At 40.4% G+C, this 16,038-nt stretch overlaps 1 protein-coding gene across 5 annotated transcripts in view; it reads right to left on the bottom strand.

The window, feature by feature from the left end:
• The window catches only part of GPSM2 (G protein signaling modulator 2), a 50,002-nt gene that overhangs the window by 14,119 nt on the left and 19,845 nt on the right, over nt 1-16,038 (bottom strand). For 4 of the 5 annotated variants that reach the window (XM_060232318.1, XM_060232319.1, XM_060232320.1 and 1 more), the window contains exons 3-7: nt 9,256-9,477; nt 8,353-8,488; nt 3,828-3,970; nt 2,385-2,508; nt 655-770 (exon numbers count right to left, since the gene is read on the bottom strand). In XM_060232318.1, coding sequence (XP_060088301.1) covers nt 655-770; nt 2,385-2,508; nt 3,828-3,970; nt 8,353-8,488; nt 9,256-9,477 — 741 coding nt within the window. Of the gene's footprint in view, nt 1-654; nt 771-2,384; nt 2,509-3,827; nt 3,971-8,352; nt 8,489-9,255; nt 9,478-10,810; nt 10,986-16,038 lie in introns of those variants that run through there. The other variant, XM_060232322.1, reaches the window with a different exon arrangement.

Here is a 16,038-nt window from a genome sequence, read left to right as displayed (position 1 = left end):
CAGAATTCTGTGATGCCATTTCTCTGCTTATTAGCTGAGAACATTAATGCGTAGCAAATGCATCTGGAGCCCTGTGTTGTACATAGGAATAATAAAATCTAATGTAATAATGTCTCAGCTTTAGTTTTATACCTCTCTGCACTATTTCACCTTGTTTCTTTAGAACACAGTGAATGGTCACACCAACTGATTGGGTGCTGAAGCATTTAACTAGTGTAGCTCTTCTCCTAGACCATGTGTCTCAATATATCAGGAAGATATTCCCCCTGGTCACACTAGATGTTTGTTGCCTTGCTTCACGTATGAGGCATAGGACAGGCATTTCCATCATACTGGATGACTGCATCTTACTAAATATCCTCCCTGTCCTACAAATGTTATGAGCACCAATGCAATTATCATCCCTCTCTGCATTTCCTGTAACATACACCATTGTTTTCAGATGTCACAAACACACACCTCTGTTTATGATGTGAACAACCTTTGAATCCTCCACTCACATACACTGACCTGCATGCAGTCATACTTGGATGCTATAAACTAAAATCTGGGCACCTTAACAAGCCATCAAACCCTTTAACAAGCCCCAGTTTGTTAAAGTCAAAGCTTGGTTAACTTTCTGTCCATAATGTATTAATCAATATGTTGACTAACTTGTAATATTCAGCAGCAGTTTCAAATTCCCCAAGGAAAATATAAGCATTTCCTAGATTACTGTATGCTCTTCTTTCTGCAGCTCTGTCACCAAATTCTTTTGCAATTAACAGGCGCTAAAAGGGGAGAAAAGGTCATGTGGTTAAACTGTTGATTTTCTTTATAAACAATCAAAGTAGCTAGGAATCTGTATGCCCACTACTGTGTCCAGGAGGAGGGAACACAGCCTCCCTTAATGGCTTATGTTCCATGATGTTATGCTAAAGTCTTGCCAGGCCAGCTTCTAGTCTCTGAAACAGCACACCATAGCTATACTCTTTTAATTCAAGTTCAGTTTTTTAAGCGATGGAATTTGTTATAAACCCACAGATTTTAATGAATTTAGACCAGGGGTGGGGAACATCCGGCCCGAAGGCCATTTACAGCCATTGAGATCACTTGGTCTGGGCCGAGCCGAGCCACGCAGCGGCCTCCCTGGAACCCAGCTGGCTGGCAAGGATCATGGGACCCAGCCTCACTGTGCAACTACCTCCCCGAGGCCCAGCAGGGATCGTGGAGCCTAGCCACACTGCATGGTGGCCTCCCTAGGGCCTGACTGGCCAGCCAGGATTGCTGCGGGGCCTGGAAAAGTCACTGTCACAGTTCAGGTAAGTTTCCCTCTCATTTCTTTCTTCCCTTTTCTTTCTATTTCTTCCCCCCATTTCTTTGTTTCCTTTCCCCTTTCTTCCTCCCATTTCATTTCCCTTTATTCTCCTTTCTTCCCCCCATTTCTTTATTTCTCTTTCTCCCCTTTCTCCCTTCCTTCCTCTCTCTCTTTCTCTGTGAGGCCTGACTGGTGGGCATTTTGAAGGACTGCTGCTGGGGTATGTGGGTGTCTTTAGAGGTCTGCTGGGAACAGCTACAGTTTCCGCATGAAGGGAAGAAGGGAAGGGTGGCTGGGAGCCAGCTACCACCAGTTCAGTTTGAACTTGATTATCCCAGATGGTGTGGCCTAATATGCTAATGAGTGTGCGACCTAATATGCTAAAATTAGGGGATGTGGTCTAATATGCTAATGAGTTCCTGCTGGGCTTTTTCTACAAAAAAAGCCCTGGACCTAGACATCTGCCTAGGGTGGCAGGCTGTGTGAGTGTGTGTGCCAAATTAGGCCTTCCCCACATGACTTCAACTAGAACAATTATTTGCATTAATTTTGCCGGTCTATCATTCTCCCTTGGTGGAGCACTGTTTTTCAAGTTGATAATTTTGTATGGCCTGTGAATGATATTATAAATATCCAAATGGCTCTTAGCAGAACAAAGGTTCCCCAGCCCTGATTTAGACTGAAGTTAGTTCTGCCTGTGATTGCACTGTAAAGGCCCCAGTTTACTGATTTTTTTAAAAGGAGCACAGAATTTAACATTTATGAAGAACAGTTGTACACAGCCCAAGGAATCAGTTATATTTGCACCATTAGGGTTTGCAATGAGGGGCGCATATTGCAGAGCATTGGAGACTTCAAAATCTGCCTATCCATTGATCCCTTTATCCTTCTTTCCATTAAACTCAGGTAGTGTACAAACAGACTCACCCTCAATCCCCACAACAATCCTGTAACAGTACATTAGGCTAAGAGAGTACCTCCCCCAATGTCACCCAGTAAACTTCAGATCTGAATGGGGATTTGAAGCCAAGACCTGTAATCTTAATCTTACCACCCTAACCATTGTACAATGGTAACTCTCATGTACCTGTTCATGGGCCATAACAGCACTCCTGAAGTTGCCCAGAAGATAATGAGTATTTCCTAAGTTTCCATAGGCACGTCCCTGGGCTGCTCTATCACTCAGTTCAGTCACTATTGTCAAGTTCTTCCTATTTAAAACAAACAAAGCAAGAGATGAGGTTAATGTTGAGAATTATTCAACTAGCAGTAAATAATCCCTGCTCTTTTTGTTGTTGTTACATTTTATTTATTCAGTTAAACCGTGGAGAGAAAACAAACTTTCAGGGGAAACTGGATGGCTTTCCCAGAGTATGCATGTCTTTCTTGGGAGACCCATGATCATCTCTGTGCTTGCATTTATCAGTGGTGAAGATGTGAGATTTGTCATTTTTCAGCCTGTTTTCAAAGTGCCAGATAATCATTTTTTTCTGCAGAGTGTTTCTGGAGATCCAGTCTTCATGATCTTTAGTGAGGGGAGAGATTGTTAGTGGGCCAGCCTATATGGTTCACCTTCCAAAAATATATTCCTAAATTCTTCCTTGGCAGCAACCATTTTGTGTCTCCAGGGTGTCATTTTATATCCACCTTTCATTTCTAGGCCAGGCAATGCCCTGCACATATGATTTTAGGGTGACGCCTCAGAAGGGTGTTAACCTCTAAGCACAAACTGCACCTTCTGCAGGAGAAGGGATCTGATTGCTACTACAGTGATTATGAACATTTTCTCATTACTTCTAATTGAGGAAAAAGGCTCTTTCAACCAAACTTGAAGCTGGTGGTAGCTGCCATGCTTTTCTAAACTGTAAGCTAATTTTTCACAATCAGTGCAGTGGCTTTTAACTTAATTTTGTGCTGCGTTTCTGAAATTTATTTTTGCATTCTGGTCTTAATGTTTAATAGCCCAGCTTTTCAGATAGCAGAAAGAAAAAAGTATGAATTTTGAAGGATTCCCAAATAAGGCTGTTTTCTTGTTTAGAATGTGCAGTACCCAGAAGGTGGAATTCTGGGTACTGCACATTCACAATGGCAGTGGAGCATCCACACAAATCTCTGTGGCTGCCATTTCTTCTACCCTATCAGAGGACTTTTAAAAACAAAACTATAATCGTTATAACAGTGTACCATTCCCTGATTTCATTTTTTACATGCAAGTCCCTAGACCCTTTCATTTTAGAGTTCTGAGGAAAAATATTGGCTTGAATCCAGCAATATGCAAACAAAGCATGAAAGCAGTTGTGCTTGCACCAAGATCTTGTGCAACACCTAGTACTGTCCTCCCCTATATATTATGGTACCTAGAAACTAAAGGCTCAAGATCAAAAATTGCTCATCGTGCTGATGGTGTCAAAAACAGTGTTGCAGTAAGAAACATTTGTAGAGGACAGCCTACAGTTTCCAAAGGCATTTTAGTAATTAAACTATATTTCTCCTTGAAAATATAATTTCATTTTTAAAAATCATTACTTACTCATAATAATCTGCTGCTTTTCGCAATGCAGCTTTAACATCATCTGGGAATTCTCCTGGATCATGGGTGCCTGCACAGGCTACACTTTTACCCTTAGAGTGATACACATTTCCAAGGTTATAAAGTGCTCTTGCTTCACCAACCTACAGCACAAATAGAAACACTTTGGAAGTGAACTGCCATATAAGTATTTACAGACAGACAAAGGATCTTTCTCGTCTATTCAAACAAGGGTGTCAACAAATATGAAGTCAGTCTTGCAATTCTGATGCATCTTTCAGCCACAGTACTCCATAAGTAGAATTCCTTCATTTGTGAAAATATTAAAATAAATTTTAATCATTTTAAATTTTGAGGAAATTGGCAGGGCAGCTGATACTATTACTGTTTTAAGGAAGAATCTTCCAACTCTCACCATTCTAGACAGATCCTGGTAATTTTGACAAAGACTGAAGGGACTGAGATTTGTAAATATCAGAGCTGTGCAGGAGTACAGAACAGAATCATTGTGTTAAAAGAGAAGCCACCCCCTACAGACTTCTGGAACTTCATATGGAATTCATGTCATTCAGTACAAACAGGCCACCTGTGGTTGTAGCTAAGTGTGTACAAAACTCACTTTTAAAAAAAACTAGAACTGTTAGGAATTTGCAAAGCGCCTCCAAATACCACACGAATCCATATTCTGATGGCCCATGCAACACACAACCCATTTTAACTATTTGTTCTCAGCAAAGATAAGGCATGGGGAATGTTGTCACCCACCTAAAAATTGGTAAGGGAGATACTCAAAAATCTACAGCTGAGATATCATTTTTGTCTTCTGCACAACAAATACAAAGTATTGGACATAAGCCAAGAAATGTCAATGGAAACAGCACCTCAGCATACTTTCAGCTTCATTTTTAGTTAACGCTGAATTCTTCCATGTGCTCAGTCATACTTGATGGCTAAAAATAAACAGGGGAGTTCAATGAAGATGGGTAGCTGTGTTAGTCTGTCTGTAGCAGTTCTAAAGGGTAAAAGTCCAGAAGCAATTTAAAGAGTTAACAAAATTTGTCGTAGGGTATGAGCTTTCATTCTGAAGAAGTAAGCAGTGACTCACAAAAGTTCATATCCTACCACAAATTTTGTTAGTCTTTATGGTGCTACTGGGCTCCTACCCTGCTCTACTGAATGAGAGTTAGGTTGTGAGAGGAGAGCTGAAGTCAGTGCCAATGTGCTACCTCATTTGCTGCATTTCCTACCTCAAGCTTTGCTTGGGGAGTCCCACGAGTTTGTAAATTAGTCGTGCTATTTGAACTCCTTGGAGTCTGATCTTGTTAGATCTCAGAAGCTAAAAAGCGTCTCTACTGGCTTTGTACCACCTCTGATTTTCACATGCCTTGAAAACGCCTTGCTGGGTTACCATAAATTGGCTGTGACATGATGGCATTTTACACACACACAATTGAGCTCTCTTTCTTGGGCAGCAAATATCAAGCTATCACTCACAATACAAAAGAGCTAGAGTGGTAGAGTGGCTAGAATGCTAAACTGCAGCCCCGTAGCCAGGATCTGAAGAATTGGGGGGCCCTGATTTTTTTCAGGGGGCACATAGTGGCTCCAACCTCTATGGCCTTCTCTCCTACCACCACTGAGGAGGAAAGCTGCCAGCTCGCTGCCATACAGCCTTCCCACTCCCCACAGCTGCCCCAAGGTGATCCCTTTCCACCCCCTTCCAGCAGTTCTGCTGGGGAGCCACTCAGAGGTTTAGATACATGCTGCACGGTCTCCTGCCCTTACCTGTAGCATGATCCAGCTAGGCAAGCCCGGCAAGACAGGGGGTGTGTGCGTGGAAGGCGCCACCTCCAATTCGGATTTCTTCCTGTCAGAGGGCGAGCCGAGGCTGCCCAAGCGCAGCTTCCACCCTCACTCGGGTGGCCAGCAAGACCAGGCCAGAAAACCCCTGCAGGCGAACATCACCTCTCCACTGATCCCCAGCCCAGGACTGCAGCCGGGACCTCCACTTGTGTGCACCAGCCTACCCTACCCTGCCCAGCCCTGTCTGCAATGGAGCCATCCACCCCCTACCTCCGCCACCCCACTTGAGGGCCAGAACGGCCTCTTCTTGCAGGCGCCCTCTAGCCCAACATCAGCCCAACGTGGGGCTTAACTTTCAGTCCTGGGTGCTGAAAGTGCCCCGTTGTTTCTGCTTGCTGTGGGGTCAGATTTTTTCCCAGCCCCTAAGCAAGCAGAAGCAACATGGAGCTTAACTTTTTATATCCTGGGCACTGAAAGTGCCCAGTTGTTTCTGCTTGCTGGGGGTCAGAGATTTCTTCCAGCCCCTAAAAGCAATCAGAAGCAACTCGGAGCTTAACTTTCAGTCCTGGGTGCTGAAAGTGCCTCCTTGTTTCTGGTTGCTGAGGGGTCAGAGATTTCTTCCAGCCCCTAAAAGCGAGCAGAAGCAACTCGGAGCTTAACTTTCAGTCCTGGGTGCTGAAAGTGCCTCCTTGTTTCTGGTTGCTGAGGGGTCAGAGATTTCTTCCAGCCCCTAAAAGCGAGCAGAAGCAACAGGGAGCTTAACTTTCAGCCCTGGGCTCCAAAAGTGCACCTATGTTTCTGCTTGCTGAGGGGGTCAGAGAATTCTTCCAGCCCCTAAGCAAGCAGAAGCAACTATGTATGATCATGTCCCCTAAGCAAGCAGAAGCAACAGTGTATGACAACGGCAGAATGGAGAAGGATGCAGTTGAGGCACTGGAGGCTGGTTAGGGGCCCCAAGTCAGGGGGTCCAGCCTAGCAGTCAGGGGGCTGTGCCCCCACAGGCCCCCTCATAGCTACGGGACTGCTAAACTGTAGACACAGAGGTTCAAGTCTGCACTCAGTAAATCCCCCGAAAGGAACAAGAGAAAAATACATATGTTACTAAGTAACACATGTAACACATTGTGAACAAGTAACAATATGTAATCTAAATCTAAATGCATACTTTACCAAGTAACAATATGTAATCTAGTGAATTACCGTAATGTACACAAAATATTAATATATCAAACAGTATCAATTTAAACACTGAATTGAATGAAGAATTATTTACACAAATCCAAACAGATTTGAAATACATGTGTTATTTGGAATTTTGTCATGTTTAAACATTTTGTATACATATTTATTCAACGGACTGCTGTATTCATTCCTAGCAATACATGTGCATGTTTTCTCTGGGGCCTTCCGAAGGGGGGGTGGAGACCATGGTATATGGATTGAATCAAAGATCTGCTCCTTTTTCTAGTTTAAATCTTCATTCAGCCATGAAGCTCACTGGGTGACTCATTCTACCCTACCTTACAGAGTCACTGCAAGGAGGATCACGTGTGCTTCCTTAAGCTTCTTGAAGGAAAGACAGGATAAAACGTAACAAATAAATGGGTATAGGATAGCTTCCATCAGGCATCTCTGCAACCAGATATCAATCTTTACAGATTGACAGAGACAGTCTCAAAGAAAGCATACCACTTTCTTAACAGAAAGCCTAAGTAGGAAGAAGGTCATTGTATTTAATCAAGGTTTTCCACTGAAGGATATATCACAAAGCCAAGAAACTCTTCAATGTATAAAATTTGATAGGTTTGTCCCTTCTCAAAACTTCAAGTTTTAATAAAAACTGCAAATAAATACTCAGTCTACAGAGGTGCAGAGGAACAGAACATGCTGGCAGAAAAAGTTTGAAACTGGTATTCCATGAGAGACAGTGGACAAGCTTCAGAGCAAAGGATCTGAACTGTTCCTCTCTCTGTTCTCTAAACTCTGTTCCCTTAGTGACTCTCAGGTCCAAGTTTCCTCTTCAACACCTATCCTCTGCCAAAACGTCAACATTTAAGTCAACATTTATTTTTTTAAATCCTTGTTTAAAATATTTATATCTTGCATTCTTAGTTGGATTAGTTACTATGGCAACAATCTGTAAAGGAACTATTTACATCCACATACACTAGGGAATCAGGTGATCTGCTGGGGCTCTCAGCAGTTTCCAACAACAAAAAAAAACCCCTCTAGTTCCGTTTAACCCACCAAATAAAGCAGCTCCATATTGTTCTGTAGTATGATGTAGGCGTTGTTGTCCCCAAATCCTAGCCCCCATCATTCCCAGGCCTGCAAATGCTATGTGCTTGGCAGATGCTTAGCACAATTCTCCAGAGCATAGTGAGTTTGTAGACTGAACTTTATGGGTTCTGGGGACCCACCTTATTTGCCAAGGACCAAATGCCCAAGGACTCTTCCTGAAGGATGCTTGCTGGTCCCAACCATGCTACTGAAATCTGTAAATTGCTGCCAAAAAATAATAATAATCTGAAGAGGTGTTGGCGCAGCTTCATGGATGAATTGTTTAAGGTAAACTGTCCTGAAGAAGTAGATCAAAGAAGTTGTTTGGGTTTTTTTCTTTTTTGCAGTAGCTGTACATGATTGTTTTTAACTGTAGTACTGTTTAAACTTACATACCCTATCATTTATTTCTGTCAGTGTTCACTAAAGTAATTGCTCTTACCTTGTCTTCAAGCTCCCTGGAAATGTCAAGATGCCTCTGACAGCAAACAATTGCCTCTTCATAATTCCCAAGAACCTTTAAGGTGTTCCCTAAATTGCCATTTGCTTTAGCTTCCCCTAGCCGATCTCCAATGGTTCTAAAAATGGAGGGGGTAAGAGGAGGAGAAAGATAAACCATGATATCCTGCAGTTTTTGATATATGCATTTTCAGTCTACCATAAACATCAGATACAGTTTTCTATTAAAGTTTATACTATTTAACAATATATCAAACACATGCATATCCCAGTTCTCAGCAACTATATTCTGAAGTAAGTCTTATTTCTACTTTCTAGTTAGCCTGTGCAAATACATTATAGTGAATAGCTTAACAAACACTGTTTAGAACCCTTTAATATTGTGTGAACTGCTGTATATTCCAGAAGTTGATTAGAGAACAATTTTACCATTAATATGTAAATGAAATTATCATGTGCATTTAGTTGAGAATATGCTTTCCATCACATGTCATTTATAGCACAGCCTATGTGAAAAGACTTGAAAGTTTGCCTTTTCAGATTGCAGGGATGGGGGTGAAGAGATAAGAATTAAACACTATTAAGCAAATTATGGTACAGCCATATTCAGGAGAAGCAAGCACCTTATGTGTCACCTATATATTGTCTGGAACAGCCTAGCTTAACATCTACGTCTTTCTCCTAAATAAACAGGGTGAATTTCATGAACCCTCATAGCAGCATCTGTACAGTTTTTATTTCAATTGGGCCACCTTTATAAGTATTTTTTTCCAAGCTGTGGTCAAACACATGGGGTCAATAAACGAAGACTATAGTTTATTCACCTTGAGAGGAAGAAAAATGAATATTTGGGTGTTGCAAAAAGAATCACAAAAATTTAAGTTACCTTGCAAGAGTTAAATCATGGTGGTGATATTCCAAAGCCTTTGCATATTCATGCAAATAGAAATAAGCATTGCCTAGCTGGCTGTAAATTGCACTGAGTGTTTTCAAATCTTCAGTTCCAACCTGAACTGCAGCTTCAAAGAACGACACACCAGCTCGACAGTCCCCTGCTTTACACAACCGCTCCCCTTCCAAGGCAAGCTCCAGGCAAGAAGCTTCCATTCTGCACACACAGAATGCAAAAGAAATTGCAAGTTTCTTTATCCTGCTATTCTCCATAGTCATTTAAAACAAACTGTTGTTATGGTTTTGGTTAAATTTATGTTACATTAAAACTGATTTTGTGTAGACATCAAAGTACTGAAATTGCCTCACATTACAAGTATAGCATTCAGCTCTGATTCATTATGTTACATCAGCCAAGGCAAATATATACATTCAAACATACACCAGAAGTGTGCAGTTGTGGTAGCAAACTTAAACGCTTAAGAGCTTACAGCAGTATTTTGCAGTCAAGCTACCTATGTTAGTCATTTTTTGTGATGCAGATTGTCAGGAGGGGGGATATAACTTCTCTTTCAATGTATAAGATATTCCTCTTCTAGAAATTCTCAGCACATGCAGCCAGGCATATTTCTGTTTAGATGTTTGCCAGTTAAGCACATTAATGCAGCCTATTCCATGCAAGGAATGGGGCCACCCAAAAATAATTTTTACACTGAACAGCTGCAGTTCTCGGCACCCAAACTACATCAGTAGGAAGGCAGTGCTTCATATTTTACGAGACCAAAAGGATTTACCCAAACATAACAGACTTCAGGGAATGCAAGTATTGAAAGTGATAAAGCTGTAGTTCTATCTTCACTAGCATCCACTCCATGCAGCACATTTGAAAAGTCATAATGTGATCTCTAAGAGAGAGCTATATTAATAATTTCAATAAGAGGATGCCATGTTATGTAACAGGACACATAACCATCTTCAAAATATTCTCTATAAAAAGAATGCTTAGTACTGCCTTATACTAAATACATTGTTTTAAGGTCCCAACTCCAGATGGGCTTCTACTCCTAAAAGGATCTTTCAAACCAACAGCTGTTAATTCTCAGCATAAGAATAGTTTTCTAATTAATATCTTTTAATACTACGGTCATCTCCCTATGCATTCTCTTCATCATTTTAATTACCACAGTGACAAAATCTACTTACTTTTTGAAACTATTTTGTCTACACAACAGCTCAAGAATTTAACTTTAGAGCTAAAGAGATTACCAGAATTTAAAAGCAATTCATTATTTTCTATCTCTCTTAGAGAATTAAAAAGGCATGCAGAACATTTAGTCCAATCCAACTTTTGCTGAAGAAATCAATTGTACCATAATTGTGAACATCATTCAAATTCCACAATTTTTTACAAAAACAATTAAAAGAATGTTACACACTATATAACATTTTCTTCTTTGAAGTAATTTATAATATGACATTTTAAATTTCTTGCTGAAAACCACTATAAGAAAACTAGCTTAGAATGCAAGCCAAAACTAAAAGTACTGTACCTGTTAGCCTTTGACATTCCACAACCTAAACACAAGGACATGACAGACATTCTTAGATTTTGTAATAAAAGCCTGTGCACACTCAGAAACCAGGAATGAGGCAGAATAAAAACAATATTTCAGACATGAAGTTCTGCCAAAGCCTTGCGTCCTAAATTGGCTAGCCATACCACATAGAGGGTGAATTGTCCTGAATCTCTTAGAAGGGGCTATTGGTCAAAAACAGCCACCTTTGTCATTTTATTACGAGTGTGCACCCTGAGACTTGGGAGAAAAACAAAACTGACTGCTACAGTATTTTATACTATTAACAACAGAAGATTTAACACACACTATTGGGTAATCTTAACTAATCTTATCCCCTCCAATGAGGTTCTCTCCGGGCACCTCATGTTAAGTGTCACATTTAATTAACCTGATGTTTAGAAATTATAGCATTCATTACCATGGATGTTTACACACATTTCAACATGATAAATCTACAATTGTTTTCTGAACTTGGATTTTTTTTTAAAGAAATGATCACATAGAGGAGTTTAGAAAACTAGAAATTTTAAGTGGACTAAAGCAACTCAAGCCAAACTATATAGACAGACAATTTTAGAAGGTAACTCTCTAAACAACATAGAGGTAATAACCCTATTTAAGTAGGGCATATCTGACTGGTATGTAGAGATGCCAGAGCTTGCAATAGTTGTAAGTAGGACTGTTACCTCCAGGCCAAAAGTCTGGAGCAACACTGTGGTATGCCTTATTGGACAGCATGATCAAAGCGGCTTTGAAAAGACAAGCTGTTTAAAGATCTCACTGGATCTAAAAGCTGAGCCTTAAAAGCAAATTACATATAACCATAGTTAATTACAGGAACAGTATTAAGAACTGTGCAGAGTGCTACACATGCGTCTTGCTCATTAAAAAAATTCTTTCAGCATATTCAGAGCAAAGTTAAATAGTAACTGGTAGACAAGGTCAACATATAACATTTTAAAGAATTCATCAAACAGCCACAGGCAAAGCACTCTTACATTCTCACTTTCTTTTCCACTGGCTGACTTGAATTAATCCATTATTCACTAACCAAGTACCCAACAAAGGATACATTGACTAATGAAAGAACAACTCCATTCATTTGTATACTCCAAGACAAGTAATGTCCTGGTTTTCCACAAAACTGCTTTTTAGACTGTGTGTAAATATTTCCACAACAGTGATACCTAATTTTGGGGTCTTCATGCAGTCATAGAATCACAGATTGGAAGGGACCTCCAGGGTCATCTACTCCAACCCCTTGTACAATGCAGGAAATTCACAAATACCTCCCTACAGACACCATCCAGTGGCCCTTGTTTCATGCCCAGAAGATGGCAAAAAACCTCCAGGATCCCTGGCCAAACTGTCGGAAAAAAATGCTTCCTGACTACAAACTGACTTGTTCTGCTAATAGGATGCATCTCTGATCTCGCTCTCTCTCTACATATTTTATCCCTCCATTTTGTCAGATTTTCCATCTTCTCAAATCTTGTAAAAGGAATTTACTTTTGAGTGTTGCTCTCCAACCATAAAAACACAAAGAACCTAGTAATAACAATACAAAAAATCACTTCAAATAACAATTTTAATGCAGTTAAAAACTGGAATTGTATATTAGAATACTCAAAAGGAAAAGGAACCTTTGCTACAGAATATCAATTGTGAAAGATCTTCCTACCCCTTACTCTCTTTGGAGAAAAAGGAGGATACAATTGCCACTAATACAAAACTCCTGTATTTTATTCCATTGCACCTTAAGCTACTTTAGGCCTGAACTATGACAGGCCCCTGAACAGCTTCTGGTGGGACAGGAATGAAGGGAAAAGACGATGTGGAAGTGCTTTGCAATCCTATCTCAGCATTTCTCCATTATGTCCAAAACAGAGCTTTTTGATTATATGCAAACAGAGGTACAAATTGGAGTCTCCACAGATCCTGATCTGATGACAGCTCACATAAACTCATGATGAGGAAAAAGTCAAAATTTCTGTTTTGGATATGACAGAGAATAAAAAAAGTGTATGACCCTTGCTCTTTACGTTGCTCCCATATATCATCTAATGCTGTTCCAAGACTGAATTAATTTCCTCCAGAATTCCATCTAAATTGTTCTCCCCATGTCTTTCAGAAAGGTCCATGAAAAGTGTGTGTGTGTGGGGGGGAATTATTCTTCAAACAAATTGAGACGATTTTTGGTCTGCCTTCTCTTTTCTTCATGTTGTTCCTCATACTGTACATATCTTAAATCCAGCTATTGGAATCTCCCTGTGTTTTATGTAAAACCCTGTTAAGAATGCATGAACTGAACACAAGGTCATAGGCTACTGAATACTCAGCTAAACTTTAGATACAGTACTATTCTTGCAATAATGAAGGGAAAAGATTTGGTGGTAGTCTGAAACGCTACTATTTTACATGTTTTGTGCAACTCGCAAGAACAGGTCTTGTGACTGACCCAAGTGCATCCTGCTCCATTTAGAGGAGGGATGTTGAACTCATTTGTTATGAGGGCCGGATCTGACATGAATTAGACCTTATTGGGCCGAGCCATGTTGGGCCAGACAATATGTGTACCTATTTAAGATTAGGTAGCAGAGATATAAACTTTATAAAGGACACAAATAAATACAATTAATTTTTTTTTAAAGACTTAAAATAAAGGACATTTAAAACATTAGCACTCATTGGTCTTAATTGTGCTTTCTTTGTATTTCTCCCATGGGATCCAGGGAACTGAGCAAAGGAAGCTGTGGCTCTTTCCTTCCTTCCCAAGGGGATCAGGAGGGGGAAGAGCCTCAGTCAATAGAAGGAAAAGAGGCTTGGCTCAGTAGCTCTGCTGTGCAATTGAGAGAACATGGCAGAGCAAGCTCTCCCCCGCACCACTTCCTCCCCAAGGGAGAAGTCTCACCCAATGGAGAAAATAGAGACTTTGCTCTATAGCTCCTGTGTAACTGAGCAAGCCTTGCAAAGCAAGCTGTTATGCAGAAGGAAACAAGAGAGAAGGAGAAGGAAGCAGATGACAGCTAACTGCTTGGGAGCCTGATAGCTCTCCAAGGGCTTGATTTAGCACCCCCCCCCCCCGCCTCATGTTTGACACCCCTGATTTAGAGGGTCCAGATACAAGTGTCCAGAACAGTGCCTGGGTAGTCAGACTCAAAGCTACTTTTGAACTGGTACAAAAGGGCTATTTTTCACAATCAAGATTCAGATGTTTTTAATCTAAACATTGTTACTCTAAAGTAACCAAAGAAATCCTACATTGGTTTAGGCATGGCCATGCATTGTTACATTATACAAACAAACCCAAAATTTATGCAGTTTTATGCTCTGCTACTCAATTACATACATCTTAAATTCTTTCTCAAAGATAGTGTTTAAGTTGTGTTTAACACACTGCCCTCAAACATGAAAATTATACTTCACAACATGCACCATGGGACTGTCAGGCTTGGTTGCTGTTGCCTTTTTGCACTGAGGTACAAAAATTTGTGTAGCTTAACCTTCTGCCCTGCATCCCCAGCCCACTTTAAAAAAACCCCCAAAGGTTCAAAAATCTATAAGAAGTTTTGTTCACTGCCACCACCTAGTGCCTTATTAAATCCTCTCATAGAAAGAATCACTACATCCATCTGGGGACAGTCTAGTCTGCAGTACTAAAGCATGAGGTAGAATAGGCACTGGGAGAAAACTTATGCACAGAATTGTTATTCAGAAGTCCATCTCAAGAAGTTATTAAAAGGTATAATATTTCACATGGCATTTAAAAATTTGAAGAAATAACTTCCAAAAATGTCCAAAGACACGAATAGAAAAACTTACTAGCTCATGACAGAATACAGAGATAAAAGAATACACACACACTCACATACACACAGTTCAAGGCTCAAAAACTCATCTCTAGAACTGTGGAGGACATTTGACATTTTGCAGAAAAGTAAGGGAGCAGCATTAAGCGCAAGATGCTTATCCAGGCTACTGAATAATTGTCAGTATTTTTATCATAAACTACCTCATGAAACATTTTGGACTGGATGAAATCTTTTATCCTCCACCCAACAAATTTGTTTAGGACACAGTAGATCCATGTACAGAAAAGCATGGATTATAGGATAATTTCCTTTGTTGTAACATAGTCTGGACACACTTGAGCCTATTAGATTTCTTTTAGCATTTGATCTATCAGATGGTCTAGAACAAAGATGCACAACTGAAACAGTTAACTTAGCCATTAGGGATTGTGACTGGAGCTAAATTGGTTGCCCCATGACATTACTTACCTTCATTATGGTCCACATAGCTGTTCTGGGGGCAGGGGGATCTGAACATTCAGTTGTTTTCTGGGCTGGGAGGCAATAACCTTTCTCTTGCCCCATGTCAGAGACAAGGAGATTCCTGCCTCACAACACTAGGATGCAGCACAAATGTATCTCAACTGCATACTAAGGGCTCACCTAGGCAACCATGAGTCCCCTCCAAGTAATTTCTGCTGCATCCAGAATAGGGCACGAAAGAAGTATTCTGGATGGGAGGCCTGGTTTCAGAAAAAAACCCTCTGTCTCTCACTGGGAGGTGGAATTCCAAACACATACAACATCCAATCCATTAAACATCTGCTGTGTCCAGAACAGGGGCAACAGAAATGTCACTGATGGTTTTCAGAACACCATGCCTCTAAAGAGGGAGGTGACATACATTCTAACCTGACCAGGGGCAGCAGATTATGGGTGCCAAAGCCATGGACTTCAGGCATACTCCTCACAGGCTATGTGTTGTGCACCACAGCTCCAGAATAATGTAACTTATTCTTAGCAGAGAAATCCCAGAGAACAATAAAGGTCAGTTACTTGTCTCCTCAGGTTTTGCAGCTTCATAGCTATTTCTCACTTTTGTAGTCTTCATGAATTTGACGAAGTAAGGCAATATAGAAATGTTTAAATAAGTAAATTTAAATAAATTTTATTAATAACACTATAGTGTTACCCAACTGTAACCCACTGCTACCAGTGGCTTTCTTTACTCTTTTAGACAGAAGAGGGTGAGTTCATGCATACTGCTAGCAATATTGCTAGCAGCAGACAGCAAGATGAGCAAGCAATTATAGTATGTGGTGTCTACAGGTATTAGGAAAATAAGTCAGCTGGGACTGTATTTCACACTTGAACAGAACACGTGTATTTGCCAATGCAGGAGAAACAAGA

This window comes from Heteronotia binoei, chromosome 2 (genome assembly GCF_032191835.1).
Source record: "Heteronotia binoei isolate CCM8104 ecotype False Entrance Well chromosome 2, APGP_CSIRO_Hbin_v1, whole genome shotgun sequence".
NCBI classification, from domain to species: domain Eukaryota; kingdom Metazoa; phylum Chordata; class Lepidosauria; order Squamata; family Gekkonidae; genus Heteronotia; species Heteronotia binoei.
This window is presented reverse-complemented; position numbering and strand designations above follow the sequence as displayed.